The sequence below is a fragment of the Prunus persica genome, chromosome G1 (assembly GCF_000346465.2).
Source record: "Prunus persica cultivar Lovell chromosome G1, Prunus_persica_NCBIv2, whole genome shotgun sequence".
NCBI lineage: Eukaryota > Viridiplantae > Streptophyta > Magnoliopsida > Rosales > Rosaceae > Prunus > Prunus persica.
In genome coordinates, this window is record NC_034009.1 from 22,739,150 (window position 1) to 22,763,395 (window position 24,246).

General features: G+C 38.9%; 6 protein-coding genes across 8 annotated transcripts; 2 read left to right on the forward strand and 4 right to left on the reverse strand.

Annotated features, from left to right (window-relative positions):
- On the forward strand, positions 180 to 3,502 carry LOC18790148 (sterol 14-demethylase). Its single transcript, XM_020554374.1, has 3 exons — positions 180 to 419; positions 815 to 1,307; positions 2,273 to 3,502. Exons 2-3 carry the CDS (start codon positions 837 to 839, stop codon positions 3,269 to 3,271), a joined length of 1,470 nt encoding a protein of 489 aa, XP_020409963.1. The 5' UTR covers positions 180 to 419; positions 815 to 836; the 3' UTR covers positions 3,272 to 3,502.
- Positions 3,313 to 6,485, reverse strand: LOC18788746 (peptidyl-prolyl cis-trans isomerase FKBP19, chloroplastic). 3 transcript variants are annotated; one of them, XM_007225958.2, is made up of 9 exons: positions 5,961 to 6,479; positions 5,733 to 5,849; positions 5,485 to 5,570; positions 5,337 to 5,387; positions 4,973 to 5,053; positions 4,837 to 4,881; positions 4,467 to 4,522; positions 4,265 to 4,340; positions 3,313 to 4,184 (listed from the first exon to the last, which is right to left on the reverse strand). In XM_007225958.2, exons 1-9 carry the CDS (start codon positions 6,139 to 6,141, stop codon positions 4,089 to 4,091), a joined length of 789 nt encoding a protein of 262 aa, XP_007226020.1. In that variant the 5' UTR covers positions 6,142 to 6,479; the 3' UTR covers positions 3,313 to 4,088. The 3 variants fall into 3 exon arrangements, 2 of the variants coding, with proteins under 2 accessions (XP_007226020.1, XP_020409964.1); XM_020554375.1 differs by having other exon boundaries at positions 5,970 to 6,478; XR_002269615.1 differs by having other exon boundaries at positions 4,137 to 4,184; positions 4,265 to 4,348; positions 5,961 to 6,485.
- LOC18792375 (transaldolase) lies at positions 6,844 to 10,070 on the reverse strand. The gene is made up of 7 exons (XM_007222159.2): positions 9,729 to 10,070; positions 9,285 to 9,456; positions 9,011 to 9,060; positions 8,420 to 8,720; positions 7,817 to 8,005; positions 7,546 to 7,728; positions 6,844 to 7,397 (listed from the first exon to the last, which is right to left on the reverse strand). Exons 1-7 carry the CDS (start codon positions 9,911 to 9,913, stop codon positions 7,152 to 7,154), a joined length of 1,326 nt encoding a protein of 441 aa, XP_007222221.1. The 5' UTR covers positions 9,914 to 10,070; the 3' UTR covers positions 6,844 to 7,151.
- LOC18788731 (probable beta-1,4-xylosyltransferase IRX10) lies at positions 11,622 to 14,451 on the reverse strand. Its single transcript, XM_007222393.2, has 4 exons — positions 14,007 to 14,451; positions 13,124 to 13,512; positions 12,612 to 12,853; positions 11,622 to 12,430 (listed from the first exon to the last, which is right to left on the reverse strand). Exons 1-4 carry the CDS (start codon positions 14,101 to 14,103, stop codon positions 11,917 to 11,919), a joined length of 1,242 nt encoding a protein of 413 aa, XP_007222455.2. The 5' UTR covers positions 14,104 to 14,451; the 3' UTR covers positions 11,622 to 11,916.
- On the forward strand, positions 19,219 to 21,443 carry LOC18788947 (random slug protein 5). Its single transcript, XM_007225966.2, has 6 exons — positions 19,219 to 19,553; positions 20,071 to 20,323; positions 20,401 to 20,437; positions 20,582 to 20,687; positions 20,870 to 20,980; positions 21,106 to 21,443. The coding sequence occupies exons 1-6, from the start codon at positions 19,389 to 19,391 to the stop codon at positions 21,220 to 21,222; spliced, it is 789 nt and encodes a 262-aa protein (XP_007226028.1). The 5' UTR covers positions 19,219 to 19,388; the 3' UTR covers positions 21,223 to 21,443.
- On the reverse strand, positions 21,946 to 24,099 carry LOC18792381 (cytochrome b-c1 complex subunit Rieske-4, mitochondrial). The gene is made up of 2 exons (XM_007222449.2): positions 23,802 to 24,099; positions 21,946 to 22,800 (listed from the first exon to the last, which is right to left on the reverse strand). The coding sequence occupies exons 1-2, from the start codon at positions 23,986 to 23,988 to the stop codon at positions 22,157 to 22,159; spliced, it is 831 nt and encodes a 276-aa protein (XP_007222511.1). The 5' UTR covers positions 23,989 to 24,099; the 3' UTR covers positions 21,946 to 22,156.

Consider the following 24,246-nt stretch of genomic DNA (forward strand, 5'->3'; position numbering starts at 1 on the left):
AATTCCCAGCACCAATCAAATTCAAACACGTGTACGACAAACCACCTTTGTCATAGACCCACCGTTTTCTAGATCCAACGAGCGCAGCCTTACACTTGTATCATTTTCCATACAAAATTAGGCGCACCAATAAGAGATTAAATATTAGTATTAATAATGGAAATTAATCTGAATTTCCCATACAAAAATAAACAAATAATTAATATTTAAAATCTTAGTGGCAGCGGACTAACCAGAGTTGAGAGAGAGTTGTATTGCATCCACTCACGGCTCAGCTCAATTTTAATCCCTTTTAAAATCTTAAGCCTTTAAAACTCAATTTCACTTCACTACTGGACTAGCTTTGGTGTTTTCTTTGACTGTTTTTTTTTTCTCTCTCTCTCTTCTCCTATCCTTTCTGCGTTCCAATCTGCAATCAGGTACAAAACCCTAATTGCTGCTTCTTATCTCAAGTTTTCATCGTTAATGATTATTTTAATCTCTCTCTAATTATTAGCCATTGCTGTTTGTGTTTGCTTTCTGTCATGCATTGTCTTTCTACTGCAGCTTTTCATCAATCTGATACATTTCTTTCCCAGATTCTAGTTTTCTTTTCATACCTTGTTTGGTTGCCGTGAAAATCGAAGTTTCTATTCAATTTTCCAGCAACCAGACGGAGGATTTATATAAATTGGTTTTGCTTGCTGCTCAAACTTAGATCTCATCCAAATCTACTATTAAAAGTCGTAAATTTTTTTGTTCTGTTTCAGTCGGAATTGGTGGTCATTGAAAAGCTGCTGATTTTCTACATTTTGTGTGTGAATTTTGCAATTAGGTCCCTGTACTTGCACCAAATTATGGTGACAATGGATGTGGATAACAAGCTTTTTAGTGTGGGTCTGATGATTGTGGCCACTCTGGTGGTGGCCAAGCTTATCTCATGGCTTTTGATGTCCCGATCTGGAAAGCGTCTCCCTCCGGTGGTCAACACGTGGCCTGTGATTGGGGGACTGCTCCGTTTCTTGAAAGGTCCCATTGTGATGCTTCGTGAAGAGTACCCTAAGCTTGGGAGTGTATTCACATTGAACCTACTTAACAAGAAGATCACTTTCTTGATTGGTCCTGAGGTTTCTGCTCACTTCTTCAAGGCCCCGGAATCCGATCTTAGCCAGCAGGAGGTCTACCAGTTCAATGTGCCCACTTTTGGCCCCGGAGTTGTATTCGATGTGGATTACTCAGTGCGGCAAGAGCAGTTCCGGTTCTTCACCGAGGCTCTCAGGGTGAATAAACTTAAGGCATATGTGGATCAGATGGTTACAGAAGCAGAGGTAAGTGTTTGGATTGAATATATATTTTTGTTTATCTAATCTGCTTCAGCCTTCAACATGTTTAGTAATTTTTTCACATATGTCTAGGAGAAGACCCCCTCCGTATTCTTAGGCAAGTAGCAATATCAGATGTGACTCTAAGTCACAATTCTTTACCATCATGGCCTACACTAATATCCTGGGACTTGCAAGTTTTTCTAGGAATGTTGATTGGATGAAGGGCCTTCTCAACTGGCATGTGTTTCTCTTTCATGAACTTTAATTTGATTAGAAAGACACAAAACAGTAGCAGTTAACCTGAATATTTCGAATTGGAAGTACAGTATTGCATTAAGAGTAGTTTCCATGAGCTTCATTTATCTGGGAAGACTTATTAGATTCTCGTTTTATGTTTCTCCTAGGGTAGTAGTCTGAAGTTTGGGTGACTAGCATTGCATGCTTCTTAGGACATATACGCTTTCTTTTCTAAATTTAATCAGATTCTGACCTGAAGAATCACTTCGCCAGGTTGTGCAGACAATATGTCAAATATATGATTGTTTATTTATGAGAGAACAATGCAACCATTGGCTTGTCTATTCATTAAAGACTGCTCCTAAATATTGACCAAACAAAAAAGATTGCTCCTTAATCGGAACAATTGAGAAGCCTTTAAGACCTGGTTCTTTTTTTTTCTTTTTTTTAATTATTATTTTTTAATGAGAATAAATTGCCACTAAGCATCAATTAGGTGCTGGCAAGTCTGGGGCAACATAAGCTTTCATAATTTTCCTCTTATACTATTGTTCAATTTAAGCACACACGCAGGCACAAACACACACAAAGACATGCTTGTGCTGTTGATTCTAAAGTCTCAAACAACTTGTTGGAACTTTCACTTGTGCTTGTACCTTGTTCTAGAAAACTTATACCTAGTGTACGGACATCTATGGTGTTAATCCTTGTCCTCAAACTGTAATTGGCAGGATTACTTTTCCAAGTGGGGAGACAGTGGCGAGGTGGATTTAAAGTATGAGCTGGAGCATCTGATCATCTTAACTGCCAGTAGATGCCTCTTGGGTCGCGAAGTTCGTGATAAACTCTTTGATGATGTATCAGCATTGTTCCATGACCTTGACAATGGCATGCTTCCTATTAGTGTCATCTTCCCGTACCTCCCCATCCCAGCTCACCGTCGCCGTGACCAGGCGCGCAAGAAGCTTTCAGAAATCTTTGCAAGCATCATAAACTCCCGTAAGCATGCTGAACAGTGTGAGAATGACATGTTGCAATGTTTCATTGATTCAAAGTACAAAAATGGCCGACCAACAACTGAATCTGAGGTCACTGGCTTGCTCATTGCTGCTCTCTTTGCTGGGCAACACACTAGTTCTATCACTTCCACTTGGACTGGGGCCTATCTCCTCCGTCACAAGGAATACTTATCTGCTGTGTCAGAGGAGCAGAAAAACCTAATGAAAAAGCATGGGAAGAAGGTTGATCATGATATATTGTCAGAGATGGATGTCCTGTATCGTAGCATCAAGGAAGCTCTGAGATTACACCCTCCACTAATCATGCTGCTGCGAAGCTCGCATAGTGATTTTAGCGTACAAACCCGTGAGGGGAAAGAGTATGACATCCCGAAGGGGCACATAGTTGCCACATCACCATATTTTGCCAACCGGCTTCCTCATATTTACAAGGAGCCAGACACGTACAATCCTGAGAGATTTGCTGCTGGGAGAGAAGAAGATAAGGCAGCAGGGGCATTCTCTTATATCTCTTTTGGAGGTGGCAGGCATGGATGCCTTGGTGAGCCTTTTGCATACCTGCAGATAAAGGCTATATGGAGCCATTTGCTGAGAAATTTCGAATTGGAGCTGGTGTCACCTTTTCCCGAGATTGATTGGAATGCCATGGTTGTGGGTGTGAAGGGAAAGATGATGGTGCGGTACAAGCGACGGGAGCTGTCCTTCGATTAATGGCAATGACTTTTTTGGGTGGTCAGCAGGTTTTTTTTTTCTGAGAGGTGGTCAGCAGGTTTAAATTATTGTTCTCTAGGATGTTTTGCCCCCTCTTCTTATATGTGTTGATTTTCTTCCCCGTTTTACAATTAAATGTTGATGATGCGTACTTTTACTGGATTATGTCTTGTTTAGTGTCATATTTATGATGAAGATTGTAGCTTCTGACATGACTTCAGATTTACTCCAGTTTCATGGACTTGCGGCAGTTGTTTTTAGTTTTCTCTTATCTTCGAAAAAAAAATTTGCTATATGTAGAGGAGCAGTTGATGCACCACAATGCCAGCTTTTTTTCTTTTCTTTTTTGGGTTGAAAACACATCCATTACGAAGAGAAAACAAAGAGGAAAACAGCACAGGCGCTGCACCTCAAAGAAAAACAGGTCCAGTCTCCACAAAATGCCACAATGCCAGCTTAGGTGATTCAATTTAATGTTTCACTATACAGATGTACTGCATGAAATACTTGAAAAGTAAAGATTACAAAAAGCTTATCACAGAGAGAGAGAGAGAGAGAGAGAGAGAGAGAGAGAGAGAGAGAGAGAGAAGACAGGCTTGAGACAATTAGCTACTTGCCACACATTTTCATTTCAACTCTTGGCTTCATGGAAAGAAATCTTCTCCCTCGAGATTATGGTATATAATCAAAGAAACCGGCTTTTCTCAGCTAACCAATATCTTCTGGCATCCTGAATAATAAACTCATGATAAATAAGCCGCATTCTTTATAGCCAGCTAAGTAATTCCTGTGAAAAATGTTGAATTTCAAAGGAAATTCAGTTGGGTATGATCTTGATGAGCTCAATATCAAACAGAAGAGTCTTGTCTATCAGCCCCTGGTTCCTCAGCACAAAATCCAAGGCTCGTTGGCCCTGTGAAACATCGACATTCCACCTTTATAAGAACAAGCAGAATTTCATTACAAGAATCACCAAAAGGACACAAGAATTACCGAAAATGTTGTGGGTCTCGGTCCACTTTTGTTGTAGTCATTCTCAGGATATCCCAACTCTGGGGGCACTATGATCCTGCATCACTGTGGACTAGATTGTGAAATTTGCATATAATATTTGTTGTATTAAACTGCTCATTCAACCTAACTTCTTAAAAATTCCTTAAGCAACTGCTATACGCTACAGAAAAACATGCAGCACCTTCTAATGCCACCAAGAGCCATGCCTGAAACAGCTTCCTCAAAAGCTGGTATTACCTGAAGATTCAAGGTCCAAACACCACCATTAGAGCCCATTAATCGAGTGTTTGAGTAATTACATGCTAACAAGCCAGTGAACAACTCAAGATCTACGGTTCAATTTAAAACAGCAATTTGTCCTCCTCACTGTTCCAACTAAATCCTAATCTACAGAGTTGCACAATATTGTATTATTAACGACCTTCTGATGTAGTGTTGGACGAACTATGAGACAAAACACATGAGACCATGGAGAATCACAAAGCGAAATAATAAACAAACAGCTGCAACAACCAAGATTGTCTGGTTGAATTGGTTCACAAATCTCTCACCTCCTGAGATCCTACTCTAAATTTGAAAAAGGCCTTGTCATCACCCTGCATTTGAGAAACCATGGAACGGAGTCTGTCAATTAAGATCATGCAACGCTACGAAGTCCACAGTTAAGGAATGAGAAGTATTCCATACCTCAAATGAACCACCCTTTGTCTTATTTCGAGCTTCAAAGATACGTCCATAATATCCTATGGTGTAACCATCCCAATCAACCTGGAACACATCCAAATATCAAAAACCACAATAACGACCGAACTTTGAAGATAAAAACATTTGCAAGCCTGCATGAGTCTATGTTGACTTCATCCAAAATTTCCATCCAAAGTAAAGGAAGTTCGTTCTATAGATTTTCATATAACAGACAAATCCATTGATACAAATTGAACCTAATTTCAAACAGACACCTTATCTGAATGTAAGATTCCCACTTAGTACATGAAAAGTGAAAACCCAAGTAAAAACTTCAAAGCACGCCCTCAAAGAATGGGTGGCTTACCACTACTGTCTCTCCCACCTTGGGTTTGGGGCCATCTCCTAGTCGTAAGTCCTGCATCAGATACCGCAAAATTAAAATAAAAAACACTCTGAAGAGCTTGTGAATTTAACTAAAACAAGGAGGTATGGTTAATGTTCCAGTAGGTGACCTTATACTGAAGACCTGATGCAGTTTCTGTGTAGTCTGGATAACTCATTTTTGACTTGCCATAGTCCTTTCCCCGAAGTGCTGGCACTGTAAGTAGTTCAAAACAATTCAGAATGAAATCAATGATATGAGAAAAAGCAACAATTTTCGACTGTCAGCAAAAAGCAACACAGTGACACAGTACACAGATTATATAAACATGCATAATATTTGACCCATCAGCAGCATTAGGAAAAAGAAATTACTCACTGTCAGCAAATTGAGATGCCAGGGCTACTCCATCTTTTGAAGCATTGCAAAAGGCTGCAGCTACTATTCCAATGGATGAAAAGACAAAACTTCTTCGTTCAATAGGATTACTTCCACCTATCAAAGATTCAAACTTTATTCAATTGATAGCAAAATACAATCTTTGAATCTCGTGGGTCAAGCCCAATTTAAATAATCAATAAATATCTCAATGGTTAATTTACTAACCGACTGCACCTGAATCAGAAAATTTCTCCGGTTCCGGAACAAGAAGAGATTGAGGTCGGCGCTGTCTCTGGCGCATCAGAGAGAAGGTAAGCGCAAAACGACGTACCGGGTGTGAAGATTTTCCGACAGGTGAAGAAGACAGCGGTCGGGGTGGAGACCCGACGGCTGAGATTGAGGCCATTTTAGCTATGGTACTACTTGACTTGGGAGAAAAGGGTGAACTGTGTGAAGTGGTGACTGGGGGCCAGGAAATGTGTTTCGCGGGAAGATAACGGCCTCAGCTTGTCAAGCTCAAGCCCTCTATTGTTTTTTTTTTTTCTTCTTTCGTTTTTCCCTTAAATAGTTTCTATCTTGTTTCATTTTTGGATATGGTGCGACATGTTATGCCCATAACACAATCAAAATTTGATTAACATATTTCAACAACAATAATTTTTATTTATTTATTTATACAAATGACAATCTAAGAGATAGCCAAGAAGGTGGGGGCCTATTTGGAAATACTTTTGAAGGGGCTAAAAGCTTTATGAAAACTAAAACTGCTTCTAACAGCATTTGACATAAAAGTTTAGAAGTACTTATGAGTCACAATCCCAAGTGTTTTTCTACGAAACACTTCGATTTGTTATGAAAATTTCAACATCTTTATAATAAAAACGCTTATGAGCAGAAGTGCTTTTTAGAGAAGTAGTCCCAAACAAGCCCACACAGCCACGGCCACTAGCCTAATCCAGATCTGTTCAAACTGTTGATTTGTTCACATAGCATTATAAAACTATTTCCCTTCTAGCAAACCAGTAATTAACATTGACCATCATCTGCTTGTTGGCCCATAATTCAATTTTATTCTTAAATCCAAATTAAAAAGTACTCGTGGGTCGGGTCGGTCCACATATCCCATGTTATTCATCTGGCCACTGAATAAATAGCAAACCAGTAAGGCAGTGTGCATTAGATGTACATTTATGTAGGTAACTGTCTGAATAGCTTTTTCATAGGATGGGGAGAAAAACAATGCCAAACACCAAAGCAGGAGCAAAATGTAATCTCTCTCACTCAACTTGAAGCTGGTATGAACTCATCAAACGTAATTAACGTCTTACAAAGCACTCAGCCTAAATTTACAGGAAGACAAGGCCCCACCCAGCAGCTTTATTCAACTCATACAAGTAGTTCTCACAATCTTACATCTTAAAGACTAATCAATTTAAGAGAGTTGGCCTTCTCTTGCAGAGTATCAAGCAGGCTGTCAAAACTCTTCTTGAAGGAATCCACTCCTTCAATTTCGAGTTGGTTCCCAACGTAGCTCCAGTCGATTCCTAACTTCTCTAGTGCACTGTAAATGCCTTCAGCCTCTGAGACATTGGAGTCGATTGTCCTTGAAACAGTACCGTGATCGATAAATGCTTGGAGAGCTTGGTCTGGCATGGTTGAAACCTGAGGAAAGTTGGCATCAAACATTAAGCCATATTGATTAAAAAAAACAATATTGAAAAAGTTGGTATTGAATTCTGAAGTCTATTAAATCACGATAAATAATACCCATCAAACACCAGATATCATATTGGACTCTAAAATGGCTCACCGTGTCAGGGCCAATGAGAGGAGCAACATATAAAGTATCAGAGTAGGCAGGATTCTTGACGCTGGTTGAGGCCCACAGCAGCCTCTGCTTCTTGGCACCTTTTTTCACCAAAGCCTCCCATCTAGGGCCAGAGAATTTCTTCTGGTAGAGTTGGTATGCTAAAGCAGCTTGAGCTACAGCAGCCTAAAACAGTTAACTCGTGACATTAGCAAATCTCTACCTTCTCGGTTTTTGTTAAGAAAAAGAAGTTGAATATGTGATTTTGATTTACCTTTCCTCGAAGGTCAAGGGCTTCTGGAGTTCCAATCTTTTCAAGCAACTTGTCAATAAGGGTGTCCACCCTACTGACAAAGAAGGAAGCAACACTTGTGACTTTGGAGAGGTCATTTAATCCAGAAGCCTCAAGGCCATCCAAGTAAGCATCAATGACTGCCTCATATCTAGTGAGAGAGAATATAAGCTGTGCGCACATTAAGATAAAGTAAGAGTCAAAACATATGTAATACGTAATTGTAAGATCATTATATAAAGGAGGCACACAAGTTCAAATACTAAAGAGTTCAAATGAATTAGAGATGATGCCAACACCCCCCGAAAACTTCCTCTCATGATAGGGGCCCAACAAGAACAAAGATCAGTCTACCCGCAAGAATTTATGACAGCTATAGCACAGCAGGCAGATTTTACTCGCACCATGTAAACAATCACTCAGGCAAGAGGGTCAGCCAACCCACCACACCGAATAAAAATTCTACTAAGACATACTTTTCCAACAACTATATTGGCCATCTATTCTGACCAAAGCAAAGATGAGAATGGAATTTTACCCAGCAAACAAAAGGAAAAACAAAAAGATAAACAGAACTATACTTACAGTCACATTGACACTTATGCCATTTGCTATGACTTCCTTAATTGAAGGGATACATGGAGCAGTAGCAGGGATTTTTATGTAGACATTGGGGCGGGCAACTACTTTATGTAGCCATTTTGCAGCCTCGATAGTCCCTTGAGTGTCATCGGCAAGTTTGGGAGAAACTTCAACAGAAACATAACCATCACCAGCATCAGTTTGATCATAGATTGACTCAAAAAGTTTTGAAGCATCTTGAATGTCCTTCACCACAAGTTCCCAATATGCACTTTCAATGTCCTTTCCTGATTGAACAAGTTCCCTGCAAAGTCCAATAATTGAAGTTATTGACAGATAAACAAAGTGTATCAGGGGGTTGCTACTTAAAACTTTTGGACTAGAAAGCAAAGAACAACACGTCCACCTTCCTAGCCCCAGAGGGCCAGAAGCCTAAAACCACCAACTCAAATGATAATGAGTTGTGTATACAGTCATGCTAGAAACTATTTCTAATGAAGTACAATCCTCTACTAGAACAACTGATAAATCCATAAAAATATCAAACATCCCCCAGACACAACCCCTCCCGATCAAGACAATCATTGAACATACCTGAATTGATCATTATAAGCATTTGAAGTGGATATTGCTTTCTGGAAAATCTGCAATCATAAATTATAAAGAGCTAGTTAGATCAGATACACGAAAACCACAGAAGACGCATTTAAAGAAACAATTTTTCCAACATTTTGATCATTTCACTTCCAAACCCATTTCACATTTGATCTTAGATCAAGAAAAACATCTTCCATACATGACAGAACAGTAAACATGGTTCAAAAAACACAGGAGAAATGTAATAAAAGAGCAAATCATTTGTAATTACCGCTGGGTTACTAGTTACACCTCTAACCCCACTTGCAATAAGTGGAAGCAGATCTGTAACAGGTCGGCAGAGGTTATCATACCATGGACTCTGCCCTTCCTTCTCGTAGAGATCATGGAGATATGTTCTCTTTGCTGGATTTCCATTTCCATCACCTTGAGAACATCTCACACTGCAAAAAGCAATGTTCCGTGAACCCAAATGAGCAACGTTTTCGATTCACAATCAATTACCAACCACCAAGAACACGAAATAAGAAAACTTTGAACACAAAATACGAAATTAATGAAACAAACAAAGCTCAAATCCAGCTTTCTAAAAAACCAACAAAGCATCGGAAAAGATTAAAGATATAGACGGACCAAATCAAGAAAGCATATATATTGACCAGATAATATAAAAAATCAATAACAAAAACAGTAGACCCAAAAGAAGGAAACATACACCAGAGAACCCTTGAGAGACGACTTGCTTCGTATGGACAACTTGGAAGAAGAAACTTTGGAGCTGAAGTTGGTGGTGGTGGTGAGGAAGCCGATCAAGCACTTGGGCTGGGAAGCTCTAGGGTTGAAAGTGGACGACAAAGATGAAGCAGGGCTGGGATTGGAGAGCTTGGAGATGGAAGCCATATTAGATCACAGGGCACTCGCAGAAAGGGAGAGTGGGAGGAGGAAGGAAACAAAGCCAATGTGGGGTTGGTGGAAGACTGATTACTGAGGAAAGATTTCTCCTTTTATTTACGATGCGATACAAACGATGATTTTTTTTTTTTTTTTTTTTTTTTTTGGGTTTAAAGTTTTTGTGATTTTTGGTAGACCCCAAACGGCAGCAGGTAGGGGACAACGACTCTCTCTCTCTCGACGGAACTGTTGGTACTTGGCGCTTGGTGGTAGCTAGCTGCGATATGCCAATGCCTAGTCAATGCTGACGTCATAATCCTAATTAGATAGTTTTTTTTTTCTTTCGGTTATTTATCACCTTCTTCTGACCATGGCCTTACATGGGTGGTTGTTGTACAGGTTGGTGGTCGCCATGGAATTGATGGCTTGAATTGAATAGAGAAAAAAAGAAGTAAATTTAGGTTTTAATTTTGTACCATTTACTATAATAAAGTATAGGTGGTTAAATCTAAAAGTCAAGTTTGGAAATGAATCTTCCCTTAAATTGAACAAAATCGATGATACATGGTTTACATGTGTATGTATGTTTTTATGTTGTTGAAGAATGTGGTACAATATTATAGAGAAAACGAGTCATGAACCTTTGCAACCATTGCCAGAGTTTTTTTTTTTTTTTTTTTCAATCGAAGATTAAATTTGAGTGAACTACATTTGAAGGCTACCTTGTAGGTGGCTCCGCCACTACTTACAACATGTTTAATTTTGAATTATAAAGATATTAATATAATTATCTAAATTTATTTACTGACTTTTTAAAGGTAAATACCATGAGGTGTCCCTACACACGAAGAGTGAAATTAATCCCCACTCGAGGTTCAGCTTGCCCCTGACCACAAAATGCTCCTAAATGGTTTTGAACCTCTGCCATTGAAGCACCAAGTAGTTCACCATCTTGAAGTGGTACTTTACCAACCGAATCACACCTTGTGGTTTACTAAGCGACTCTTTGAAGATTTGATACATATGCTTTTATCCGTGGTTAGAATAAAGATTTTTAAATATATGGAAAAAAATAAAATTGTAGCTTATGTTGTTAAATGCAATTACTACACATGTGGGTTACACCAATATCGCTTTTTCAAAAAAAAATTGTAATTGACTCCCCCTTCCCTAATTTTTGTTTGTATCAAAACAATTGTCAAATATGCGAACCGAATTTACATCTGGTCACAACTTGCAAGCGTTACTTTTAAGCTAGACGCAATTTCAGTGCTTGATTAAGATGTATAAGCAGAAAGAAGAAGAAGGAGATTTTGTATCGTATTCTGCAGCCTCTATGTATTTCAGATTCAGCACTTAATCCATATATCATTAATTATTGGCTTGTGAGCTGAAAACTTGAAAAGAACTCTCTCCAAAATGTAGAAGAGCAGATAAAAGTTGAAATGTAGAAGAGCACACTCAAAATCACAGCAACTTGGTGGTAGGTAGGTAGGTTGATTGAAAATTGGATATAAATTTCGGATAGTTAACTTATAGAGCCAAAATGGGTAAAAAATGAGGCATTGCTTTAACTTGGCTTACCCAATTAAACAAATATTTTACTTTGTTGCTTGACCCCCATCAATCCGGCTCTTATGATAGCTCAAGGGCTGAACTTATTTGTTATGTTGCTCAGGAAATAAGTCATTGTGACATCAAACAACACAGGGACCTATTTGTCAAAATCAAATTGTAGATTTTGACTACAGTGACAAAATAGAATATCCAAAAGGCATCAACCATTCTGCAATAGAGAAGAAGCATGCATGTTTGCATTTTCAGTTCAACTATTTTGCATCCAGAAAGGATCTGCTGAATGTCAGCATCTATACAAAACTCAGCAAGGAAGAAGAAATTTTTTACATTTTCAGTAAAGTCCAGCGCAGCAGCATATCCTCCTCAATTTGGTACTGGGGACTAGACAGGATACAATGCAAGGCTCTTGCTCAAAAAGATATATACTACTTCCATTACCATGGTTTCAAGTCTCCCACTGGACCTTCTGTCCAATTTAAAATCTTTTGACCACCCTTCAAGTAAACACTTTGAGCATGGGGCAATTTGCGAGCCAGCCCGTTTAGTATCTGATGGAAAGCATCCCCTGGTTGTGCAGGTTGCGGGAACATCATTGCCCATTTCATCGAAGGATTTGCAAGTAATCTTTGTTTCCTGAGGATTACTTCTGGTGGAATAGAAGTGAGAATTGTGTCCAGGTTAGGGACATCCTCCTCAGCCAGAAAAACTCCAATTTCTTCCCATGGGATAGCATCAGCGAAGGGTAAGACAATATCGTCAGCTATAATAACAGGGATGCAACCAAACACCACTGCTTCAACTAGCCTCGGACTCCATGGGGCCCAACCCAGAGGGCATAAACAGAATATAGATCGCTGCATGTCTTCATAATATGTAGTTGGATGGTCTGTGGAGATATCAAACAGAGGATTGTTCTTGAAATTCTCCCAAACAGCTGCCCTCGCACCTCTGTCAGTCAATTCAAAGGGTCAAGAGGAAGTTACATTTGACTCAAGAAGATAATGCATGAAGGCCAGATACAGAGATAAACTTTCAACATTCATGTCCATGTTATTCCCATCTCATAAAAGAGTATACAGAAAACATGTTCATAAAATTCAAAGGTAAAACACTTTCCTGATAGACGTACCTCGCATAGTAACCACCTTCAGGGTCATTATTAATGTCATAAAATAGACCACGGAAGTATACGAAGATGGACCGTGGAGTCTCTTGGGGAATCAGGTGGGCCTGCATCTTTTGTGGTGGAGCATATGGAGGAATTGTGATTGAACCCTCCTTCAAGCATACATGGTTTCGTTGCCCAAAGGTCTGAACCAAGGTGGCACGCTGGAGCAGTGGAAGAATCCCCCGTTCAATAGCTTTCTCTTCCTATAAAATGTCAGCAGTATAAACCTTATATTAGCCATAACCAGTACAAGTAACCTTTCCTTATTTTTGTGATTGAGCTAATTGTATAAATATTCTTCACAAAAAGTTTAATTTTTCCCGCAAATTTTGGGATGGATGAATTCATACTCTATTTTGCAGTGTGCACCTTTACAGGACTGCTAATTCATATAAATTTCTCATGTTCAGATTCAGCTTACTTTTCTTTAACCTAAGGAAATCATGCTTAGGTACAAAGTAGAAGGGTCCTACCTGGTAATGAAAGCAGGCTCCAAAGTCATGAGGCACAACAAAGAAGTGATCAGCTCCTTCTGTTCGATTCCAATAAGGCCAGTTTGTAGATATGAGCTGTATTGCACTTCTCATCATCCGCGGAGATTTGAAGGGCAACGGCAAGCCAGTGGGGGTAAGGTCACAAGTAGTGTAGATAGGGGTATAAAACCAATCTGCTTCCTCAGGATTGAAGGTTCTAACCGGGCTGGATAAGAGGAACCTATGCATGAAGATCTCAGCAGCAAACATATGGTTGAGACATCTTGGGTCTTTCTGAAGGATTTTCTTGTTGTATTTGTTAGGCAGCTCATAAACATAAACTTTCAACCTTCCAGTTGGATCATCCTCCAAGACATCACCAGCGCTTCCTGCATCATTCTTCCATTAGTCAATCGGAAAAAGAGTATGCATCAAATAGAATAAAACGCTACGAAATGCTTATGGATAAAAATTTACTGCTCGTATTTCCAAGAACCAATTAGAATAAAAATTTACTGTTTTTTTCCACTTTCCCGAGATTAATCTTTGATGTAATGTTTGTGAAAAAGAATAAAAGAACATCTACCAGTGAAACTGATATGAGATAAATAATCATAGTTTGGTATCTCATATACAAGTTACAGTATGAATTTCATATAAAATTGAAACGCAAACTAATCATCTCGAAGCTGACCAAAACTAGTGCCCCCAATTTGGCCCTACAACGAAAGTCATCAAAAGAAATTCCAAAAATTCTGAACTGGGACTTAATGGAAACAAGAAAAGGGCATTTCTTCAAACACCTGAGCCTATATGGGGCAAATGTAGCAAAAAGGAAACTGCTTTAGAAACCAATTTGAAGCGAACAATGACAGAGGCATACCTGAAATCCTCTCTGTAGGCACATTCTGATCAGCACCAACTTCCCAAGCAAACCCAAAAACAAAAAGAAGAGCAAGAACCCACATGCAAATTCTCATTTTGACCCAACTGAAACCCACACTCCGATACCTAATTTGACTGAAAATCGAAATGGGTCTTCCGGTTTTCGTATCATTGAGGTTGTAGAGGCAGTATATATGAAGAGTATATGGTTGGGACGTCGCGCGGGTAGTAGTTGGGAAGCTTTCTTAGACTCTAGGTTTGTGGAAATGGAATAAGAAACGGAGGTTTTCAGGTGAGCATCGATAGAGAAGTGCAGAGAGGAATTGCTTGAAGAAACAGTGAAGGCGTGCATTTTTCTTTTTTATTTAGATTTCTTAGGAAGGATTTTGCAGCTAACAACATGTACAAATCCATGTGGTTAGTGAAAGCTGTATTTGTTTTGCCGGTTTGATGACAAGTCCATTTCAGAAGGCTGAGTGTCAGATAAATAAGCGCAAAGCTCTTGAATATATTAATTAATTCCCGCGCTTTCCCTTTCTCCGGTTGTTGCGTAATGACCGTAGTGTTAAAAGTCACCGACAAACTACACTTGGATAAATGTGTAAATGGGTAAACATACACTTGGATAATTATGATCAATCGACCCAACTAGTTGAATACTCGTATCCCAACATGATACACTAATTCCTTGCTTGTAACAAATATGAAGTACGATTTTAATTTATAATTCAAGTATGACAAGTATGACTTGAATTCAACAATCCCTTAACAAATGCAATATGAATTAAGTCCAACTATGTAATCATTAGCCAGAAGGCTAACAATAGGAGGGGGAAACTCCACAACATTATAACCCAAATTGGAGTATGTGCTTGATGATCTGCTCTCTATAAACATGAGAAATAGTACCGTCATTAGCAGCTTCGTGCAGTTATGAATTAGACTAAATAGAGGATGGCTAGCATAATCTCACCTTTAGTCAAGGAAGCAGTAATAGAGTTATATTTCACTTTAATTTTTTGGATACCTTCATTCCAACTTAGGAGAAGGAGAAAAATTTAGTTGCAATGGAGATAGCACTATTTTGCTATCCTTAATCAATAATGATATGCAAGGGCGGATCCAGGATTCTTAGGCCATGGGGTCGTAGTGTAAAAGTTTCAAAACTTTTTTTAGAAGAAAATAAAATTGAAAATTTGAAAAATTAAATAATACCACTTTCAACTAATCAAAACACAAAACCTACTTTCCACTTGGACGGAATTTTTATAGCCCATTCAAGTTGTTCTCTCTGTTACAATAAACAACAAGGACAAGTATACTGAAAGAATGAACTTCACAGGGAAGAGTTTTGAACAAATTAGCATACCATCATTGCACAACTTGAATACATCAGGAAACATATTACATCAAGCCCTATTTAGGGCCAATTTGGCATTGTTGTCCTGGAAGAATAATCGCTGTCAAATTTGGTGTGAGAGAAATCAGCTGTGAGATAAAAGCAGTTTGGTGTTTGATAAACTTTTTGTTAAAAGTGTTGTTGGTACTTGTTAGGGTCTTTTTTCGTCAGAAGGCTCGTCCGGGCTTGTTCATTCTTAGACCACTATAGAGTGGTGAATCAAGCCTTCGTTGCCCTTTTTTCTGAGTTAGCGAGAACTAGGCCCTAAAGCATCCTGAGGAAGAAGCAAGTCCCATGGGAGTACTTTGTTCTTCTTCCAGCGGCTACGTGTTTTGTGTTGATATTTTCGACAGCTTGATGAAGAGTTGCAGATGGTGCATTGATGTTGCACAAGCTTGGTATGAGAGTTTGCTTTGGTGAATTAAGACACTACTAGGCTTGACATGAGGGGTTTGTGGCATAGGAGCTAAGAGAAAATGAGTATAAAGAAAAGATTAAGGCTTGAGATTTTGAGTGTTTTCGGCAGCTAGACGAAGAGCTTGCAATGTTTGCGTTTTCTGGGGTAATGACTATAGTTTCAACTTAGCTTGAGAGGATGGGTGTTTCAGATTTGGGATGGAGCCTTCTGTGTGTGTGTGTGTGTGTGTGTGTGTGTGTGTGTGTGTGAGAGAGAGAGAGAGAGAGAGAGATATATATATATATATATATATATAGATGGAGATAAAAGATGGGTGGCTTGAGTAGATTTCCAGCAGCTTGACAATTGCTTGGACGTGCTTTGGATGGTTGAAGATGACTTGCTGACGTTGATCTAAGATTATATGAGCTTGGAGTGTGGGAGCTAAAGACCCACAAGTTTAGCAAATATAAGAATGCTTATGCTTGGCTTGGTGTTTGATATGCTTGAGTTTGGGTGTTGAGAACTTATTGTTTGAAGCTATGGTTATGGTGGTTTGATTGTTTGGCTGTGATGATTGTTAGAATGCTTATAGCAATCAAATGAATGAGGTTTTAAAGAGCATGACTGAAGAAAGAAAAACTTAAGACTTTGAAAGCTATGGTGTTTGTGACTACAATTCTAGAGAGATTTATGAGTTCTAGAGGTGGGAGGATGGAAGGAAAAGCTTAAGGCTTAAAGGCTATAATGTTTATAGCTTGGAAAGGTATGAGGAGGAAGGAAAAGCTTAGAGTTATGCTTGGTGATGCTTTATAGGGAAAATGGAGGATTTCAAGGATGAGAAAATAGAAGAAATAGTTGTGATAGCTAAGGAATAATTGGAATGGCTACTGGAATGCTTGCAGTAGCTGAAGAAAGGGTGAGTTCTCATGGTTGCTGGGGGGCTTGCAACAACCAAGATAAGTTGATTTTGCCTGGGCAATGCCTCCCAATTTATAGAAGGTGAAGGCTCTCTTTGGTTTCCAATAGGTAAAAAGAAGTATTGGAGCTAGTCTATTTCCAATGGGTAAAGGGAGCATTGGGACATTCTTATTTTCAATAGGTAAAGCAAGGCATTGAAAAATATCTATTTCCTATGGGCAAAAGGAAGTGTCGAAATTGGCTTGTTTCCAGTGGGTAATAGGGAACGCTTGAAGAATATCTCATTTGCTCACCCACATTGGAGAACTCCAAGTAATGGGCTTGAACTTTAATGCTCCCAAGTAGCTAGCACAAAGTCTCCATTATCCAAGAGCTTCTGTGGGCCTTGTGAACCTCCGTAACCTTCCACACCACAATCTCTCGTCCAAGTCTCATAAACCACATGACTTGGGTTCATGTGAGCTTGGTAGGTGATTGACATATGAAAAATGTATTATTGACTTGGCACGACGTGCACACTATTTGTATATTTATTTATTTAATTAATTCCTAAAATACAGTTTGGATTAACGCATGACCAACATTATATGTTATATTGAGCTTCTCGTGACTTTTTTGGGCTTTAACAATATTAATTCCCGCATAATCAAAAAATTCCAAAATAATTATTAAATCTAGTGCCTCTTCGAAACTAATTCCCGCATAATCCAAAAATGAAAGCACCTCATTAGCTACTTTCCCTAATAGCTTTCTCTCACAGCAATTTTTAACAATAAGTGATTTTCTCATAGTTTACCAAACAGGCTGGGCTTCCCAAAATTTTAAAAAAAAAATCACTTATCACCCCAAATAAGCAATGCTAAACGGGCACTTACACGGTATGTATTTGAAACTCAAAATACAACATTATCAAATAAAGTTGAACAAGTCAAAAAAACAACTAGCAAGCCTTAGCCAAAGTCTGGAATGAATTTGAATTCGAAACCACAGATAATGTTTGTCTAACATATAGATTACCATTCTACGAAATAATTTGGGAATTTATTTGGGTGCGTGGAGTGTGAAATAATTTGGGAATTAAGGGTTTGGGGGGGGGGGGGGGGGGCACACTTCTGCAGTGGATGATGTTCTTCTTCTTTTTTTCTTTTTTTTTTGGAAGCCTGGCTCAAAACAACGTAGTTTTGAGGCCAGGTCATTAAAAAAAGTTGAGGAGCCTACAACACAATGTAGTTTTCCTAGTGATTTTATAAAATAACATTTTTTTTTTTAAAAAAAACATCGCCTCTGCGCTGCTGCATGCAAAGCTTCATGGCTTCTCCTTTAGGACTTTATCAAATAGCTTATGTGCACCTCATGAGGGCACAACACCAACAAACAAGGGCCTCCAAGCCTATTGTCATGGCTACCATGAGGTCGTTTGACCCCATGATGGCTCTACCCCTGATGATATGTCACGTGGAACTGTTATGATGCATATCATAGCATTATTGATCGAAGATAGCAAAATAGTTATATTCTCATTTCATGAAAGTCTTTCTCCCGATGAAAAGCATTTTAATTATTCAGATACCTTCATTCAAAAGTAATACAATATTTGATACGTGTACAAGCCTAAATAGTAGCTACATTTGCGAGTTACCAGAAAAAGAAAAAATAATGATCACTGCGAAAAATACTATGAAAGTACGTAGTAAATTTAGGTTTTAGCCACACAAAAACTTTCACTTTTGAAAAAAGCCAAAAAAAATTCAAAAAAACAGAAAAATCTCTCAACTTCCAAACTAAAGACATGTAAATGTAAATGATTAATTAAGAACAGTCTCGATCTCTTGGACCACAGGAGTCTAAGAAATTATGGTTACCTATCATTGGATTTAATCCAATGGTTCAAAAAAGTTTCTTAAAAGAAGTGCAAGGGTTAGTGAACCGTTGAATTCATATTGAACAGTGAGTAAACACAAATCTCTTGGACTTCTATAGTCCAAGAGATCAAAACTGTCATTAGAAAATCCAAAAATAAATTAGGACAATTTTATTCATTTTGATTTCTTTTAAAAAAATTCTCTCACTCTTTTCCTTATCCAATACGTTCAGTCCAAACAGAAAAATCAATCAATCGAGAAACAGCTTTTGCTGAAACGAATGGACCCACCTGGGGGGCCCTCCTTTTCCTAATGACAATGACATGAGTTTGGTTAGTTGGCCCAACTCCAGTCAGTGAGACCAAGCCGCGCAAATAAAGCCCAATTATAATCGAACCGGTAACGGAAGCGAAAACGGACGTTTGTCAAAGATCACAAAGGAAGAGTCAAGTCAATAATGGAGTTCCAAAGGAAACATTAAAAAGTCTCTATCTACAGACTTTTCGTTAACGGATGGTCACGAGTCCGTTAAATTCCGCGGGTCGGCAGACCAGCTCGTCTCTGTTTCTCAACTGCCTTCATTTAAAGTCCATCTCTCTCAGTCTTCCTCTCTCTCTCCCCTCCCCCCCCCCCTTTCTCTTCTTATCTCTCTCTCTCTCTCTCTCTCTCTCTCTCTCTCTCTCTCGATATTTTTATGAATTTGGAAAGCTGGGTTTTGTCGTAGGAAGTGGGAAGAAAAGGAAAGGAGGTTGCTTGAACATAAAAAGAAAGAATTTTTGGTAAAAAAAAAGAAGAAGAATTATGGAGTCATCCAATGGGAAAGAGAGTGTGATGAGCATGGAAATAAATGAGGGGATGGAAGTAAATGAGGGGATCGAAGAATCAAACTTTGAAAGCAATGAGATTGAGAGGAACAAGATGGGCATCATGAGAGCTCTTGTGGAAAGGGAAGATCCCTCCTCCAAGGTTGGAATTGGATAATTCTTCCCTCTCTCTCTCTCTCTCTCTCTCTCTCTCTCTCTCTCTCTCTATATATATATATATATATACCCTTTCCTCTTTTCCTGTTTGTCACTTTACTTTTGTTGACAATTCTTTGATTAGAAATTATTCTAAATTTGGTCTCACTTTTTCCTAACAACTTGCTTTGCTTAGCCTTCATCTTCTATCTAATGACACTACTAGCTTAGATTGTTAAAGCTAAAATGGTTGTGATTTCAGATTATAATGATTAGGGTGATTGAGCATGTATGGTTAATTGGTTTGGTAGGAGATGAAGCTGGTTTCAATTGAACTGTTTTGTGCTCAAACTGCTGATGGATATTAATGTTGATATGTCAAGGAAAATTAATAAACTTGTCCTTTCTATATATACAATCTCTTTTTATAACAAAAATTAGTGTTTAATTTAAACTTTTGCATACCCAATTTCAAGATTGGCTACATTGTTCTTATACTTGCATAATGCTGGTATGCTATGCAGGACGTGGATGATTTCATGATCCGGAGATTTCTGCGGGCACGTGATCTGGATATTGAGAAGGCTTCTACCCTGTTCCTCAAGTATCTGAGTTGGAGAAAGTCATTTGTGCCAAATGGTTCCATCTCAGAGTCAGAGATTCCAAGAGAGCTTGCTCATAACAAGCTGTTTATGCAAGGTCTGGACAAGACGGGACGCCCCATCGTCGTCGTTTTTGGTGGGAGGCATAAGCGCACCAAACTAGAGGAGTTCAAACGTAAGTGCGGCTTTTCTAATGAAGAAACCAGAAAACTTCTTGCATTCAGTTTAAATTTTGACCGTTTCCTTTTGCAGGTTTTGTAGTCTATAGCCTTGACAAAATAAGTGCCAGGTAACTCACATGTTAGTTATGGCAGTTGATATTTGGTACTTCAGTCAGTTGAATATGATAGTTTTAAGGGGTTATCGATATTTTAGAATGTGCCCTGAATAATTGTAGCCATGTCATATGCTCTATGTTATGTTTATCTTTCAGAATGCCAGCAGGCAAGGAAAAGTTTGTATCCATTGCAGATCTTGAAGGATGGGGATATGTCAATAGCGACATTCGTGGATACTTGGCAGCTCTGTCGATCTTGCAGGTTCGACTTTCCTCATTACATTCCATCAAACAAATTTCCAAATGATTGTCTTTGATCGATTAGGTGAAACAAATGCAATTGGAATGTGTAGCTTCTCTGTTCAACTGTGGCACATTGGAATGACATTTACGTTTTAACGTCACTCAGACGAGGTAATAATGGATACTTGTTTTCTTGGACAGGATTGCTACCCAGAAAGGCTTGGCAAGTTATATCTTGTTCATGTGCCTTACGTTTTCATGACGGCATGGAAGATGGTTTACCCATTTATTGACAACAAAACCAAGAAGAAGGTAAAAGTACTTCTTTACCAGGAAAAACAGGGTCATCTGCACATCTTGCTACTTTTATACCGCTAACAACTACCAAGTGATTGTTTTGTTTAACTCAATCATCTGTTTACCGTGTAATCTTGCAGATAGTTTTTGTTGAGAACAAAAAACTGAGCTCCACCCTGCTCAGTGATATTGATGAGAGCCAACTCCCAGATACATATGGAGGCAAATTGCCGTTAGTTCCTATCCAAGACTGCTAGCTTTTTGGCTCAACTCGAGGCACTTCCCGATTGATATTGGTTAAATATTTTGTTGTAACATTTGGAGTTCGAGCTACTTTTCTACCGCTTAGCACGTTATCTGTATTAAATTCTTATAGTTCAATTGCCCGCATTATCGGACCTTCGTCCACACATCTGCAAGGCAAATGCAAAACGTTCTGGAACATTTCATCTGGCATTGCAAGATATTGAGATGGAAGTCATCTTGCTTTTGAGTAATTTGATGGCTCCAAATAATTGCAGGGCCAGCCGTATCCTGCCAAACTATTGCCAAATTGAAGAAAATTTGCACTCATTTTAGGTAGCACATAGGTCGGTAGTTTTGGGGCTTGTGTAGGAGCAACGTGTATCATGGAAATCCATAAATGCATGATGGATCTCTAAGATATAGTTTAATTATGTCGCCCGAGTCAACAACGCTTTCAAAAAGCAAACCGTACACTCAAGCGTCAATTATTCAATTGAATCAACAATGGTTTCCGATGGCCTTCCTTGTCCTCCCGTGGAGGTCTCAGCCCAGTAATTTGATTAGGTTACTTTGGGTGTAGGCTTTATTCTAGGCTCTCTTTTTGATCCTAGTCTGCTTGCATCTTGTTTGCTTTCTGTATTGTTGGTTTTGCTGGCGGTCTTTGCGCCTTTTTTTGAAGTATTTTCAGACCAAAAAAAAAAAAAAAAAAAAAACCTGAAGTACCATGAAACTCTACACGGTAAACAAAAATGTAATCGTATTATTCAAGACATCGGAACTCCAACCAGTACCGACTGCAGATACAAAATCCAAATATGTTAACCATGACTAGAATAAAAATTGAAGTTTGCAAACATCACATTCCCTGATGTCGAGGAAGCTATGAATTATGAGACCTCGCGTAAAAATGATGCACCTGAGAAAATAAAAACTGCCCGGCAATGCTCATCCAACCAGCAGCTTGTTCTCACTCAAAAAACTGTAAGTGGGTACCTCTAGATTGTATGGTGCAGGTCCCTTGCGGATCCTGCCAGAAATGTCGTAGTGCGAACCATGGCATGGGCAAAACCAACCACCAAAATCACCAGCATTTGGCAAGGGGATGCATCCTAAGTGAGTGCAGACCCCAACAACAACAAGCCATTCTGGATTCTTAACCCTCTCTGCATCCTGTTGGGGGTCACGAAGGGACTGAACATCTACACTATTAGCCAACTTGATGTCATCTTCAGTCCTACGCCTAATAAAAACAGGCTTCCCCCTCCACTTCACAGTAACAGTAGTACCAGGCTCAATGCTGGACAGATCAACCTCAAGGGAAGCAAGGGCAAGGACATCTTTGCTGGCAGACATGCTCAGTACAAACTTGAGGACCAGAAGCCGGATCAAGGAGGCATACACAAATCTGCCACCTGTCAAGATGAAATAAGCAAATGCCCGCTTGCTGGGGTCACCAGGTGGATATCTTTCATGGTTGTACTCATCATATACAATTTTTGAAGAAGGATTCTTCACAGCTGCCACGGTAGCTGGGATTTCTGAGATAAGACCAATATCATGTCCGGGAGCAAGGGCTTCAGAGGAAAATCCTGAAATGAGGAACCAACCTTTCAACAAACAAGTTCCATAGACAATTGAATCTCATGCAAATAAGTTTCAAGATTAACATGTGAAGAAACATCACATTTTCCCCTCTACACATGAGACAGGCGCATCAGCAAGGCATTTTCCAATCAAATTATTAACTAAAGGCATCTATCAAGAAACAAAGATAGCTAGAGTATAACATAACCTAACTATCATCCCCAGCCAAAAGAGTGCAAAGCATATGAAATATCTGTATAGTACAGAAACTAAACGCAAGTTACTAACTCTGAACAGAAGCTACTGCCTACATTTTTTCAAAAATTCGTCCGACCTATCTAGACATCCAGCAACTATCAATTTAAACAAATGCCACACGCACCCAGGTCTTGATATTGTGTCAGGGTATCAACTTGTGTAGTTAACCATAATCCTTAACGAAATGAGATTTATTATAACCAATGAGTTAACGACAGTTTTTTCAGGATCCAGACAGTGCATAAAAACAAAGAAAGGATTCATAAATAGACTAATTTTCTGTCCTTTCATTATCGCGGACTTCTTTCAATCTCAATAAATGAAGCACAAATTTACTAAGAAGGATTCAAAGCACAAAATTGATTCAGCAATAGAATACCAAAGCAAGTATCAAAATCAAATTAAAAACACATCGATCTGGAGCAAGCACAAACGCTATGCTTTAACAAATCATAAAATCCCAGGTCGAGTGACATATCACATACTCAATTAAAACTGTGAAATGCCCATTTCGATTTGACCAAAGATCCTACTTTGGAAATATTGAATTGAAAATGAAAATGAAAATAAGCAAAAATTAGAGAAATGAAGATTACATAAGCATTATGAACCAATTTCAATTTCTGAATCTAAAAAATTAGAATCCTGACCGGATGGAACAAGTAGCCCTACACAATTAAAGCAATCAATTGTAAAAGAACCAAACCCTAAATAAATCTGAAGCTAAAGGTGGGGGATTAGGGCAGACCTCTGATCAGAGATGGAAAATGGGAATGGAAGAAAAATTGATTGGGGGATCTGGAAGGGCCATCGGGGGAAGAGTCGTCGTTGTTATTGAAAAGCGGATGAGATCCAGAGACAAAGGCTGGGGTTGTCTGCGACGACCTCCAAGCCACTGCAGAAGATGAAAGCCTTCTTCCCGCGACTCGCAGCATCTTCTTCTCTTTCTTCCTGCTATCGCTATGGCCTCAACCCCTCGACACACGAACAAAAAAGCCTACTTCTGTTTTTCTTTTATTTCTTTTTCTGTTGGTTACAGCGAACAAAGCTATATTTGACCGTAGCAAAGTCCAACTCCAATAACAAATAAAGATTGGACCAAATTCCGTATCTCCAGGTGCAGGTGTTACGACGCCGTTCATTGACGACAGCTCGCAGTCCATAATAGAAAGACAATTTTATTCTGTGAAAAA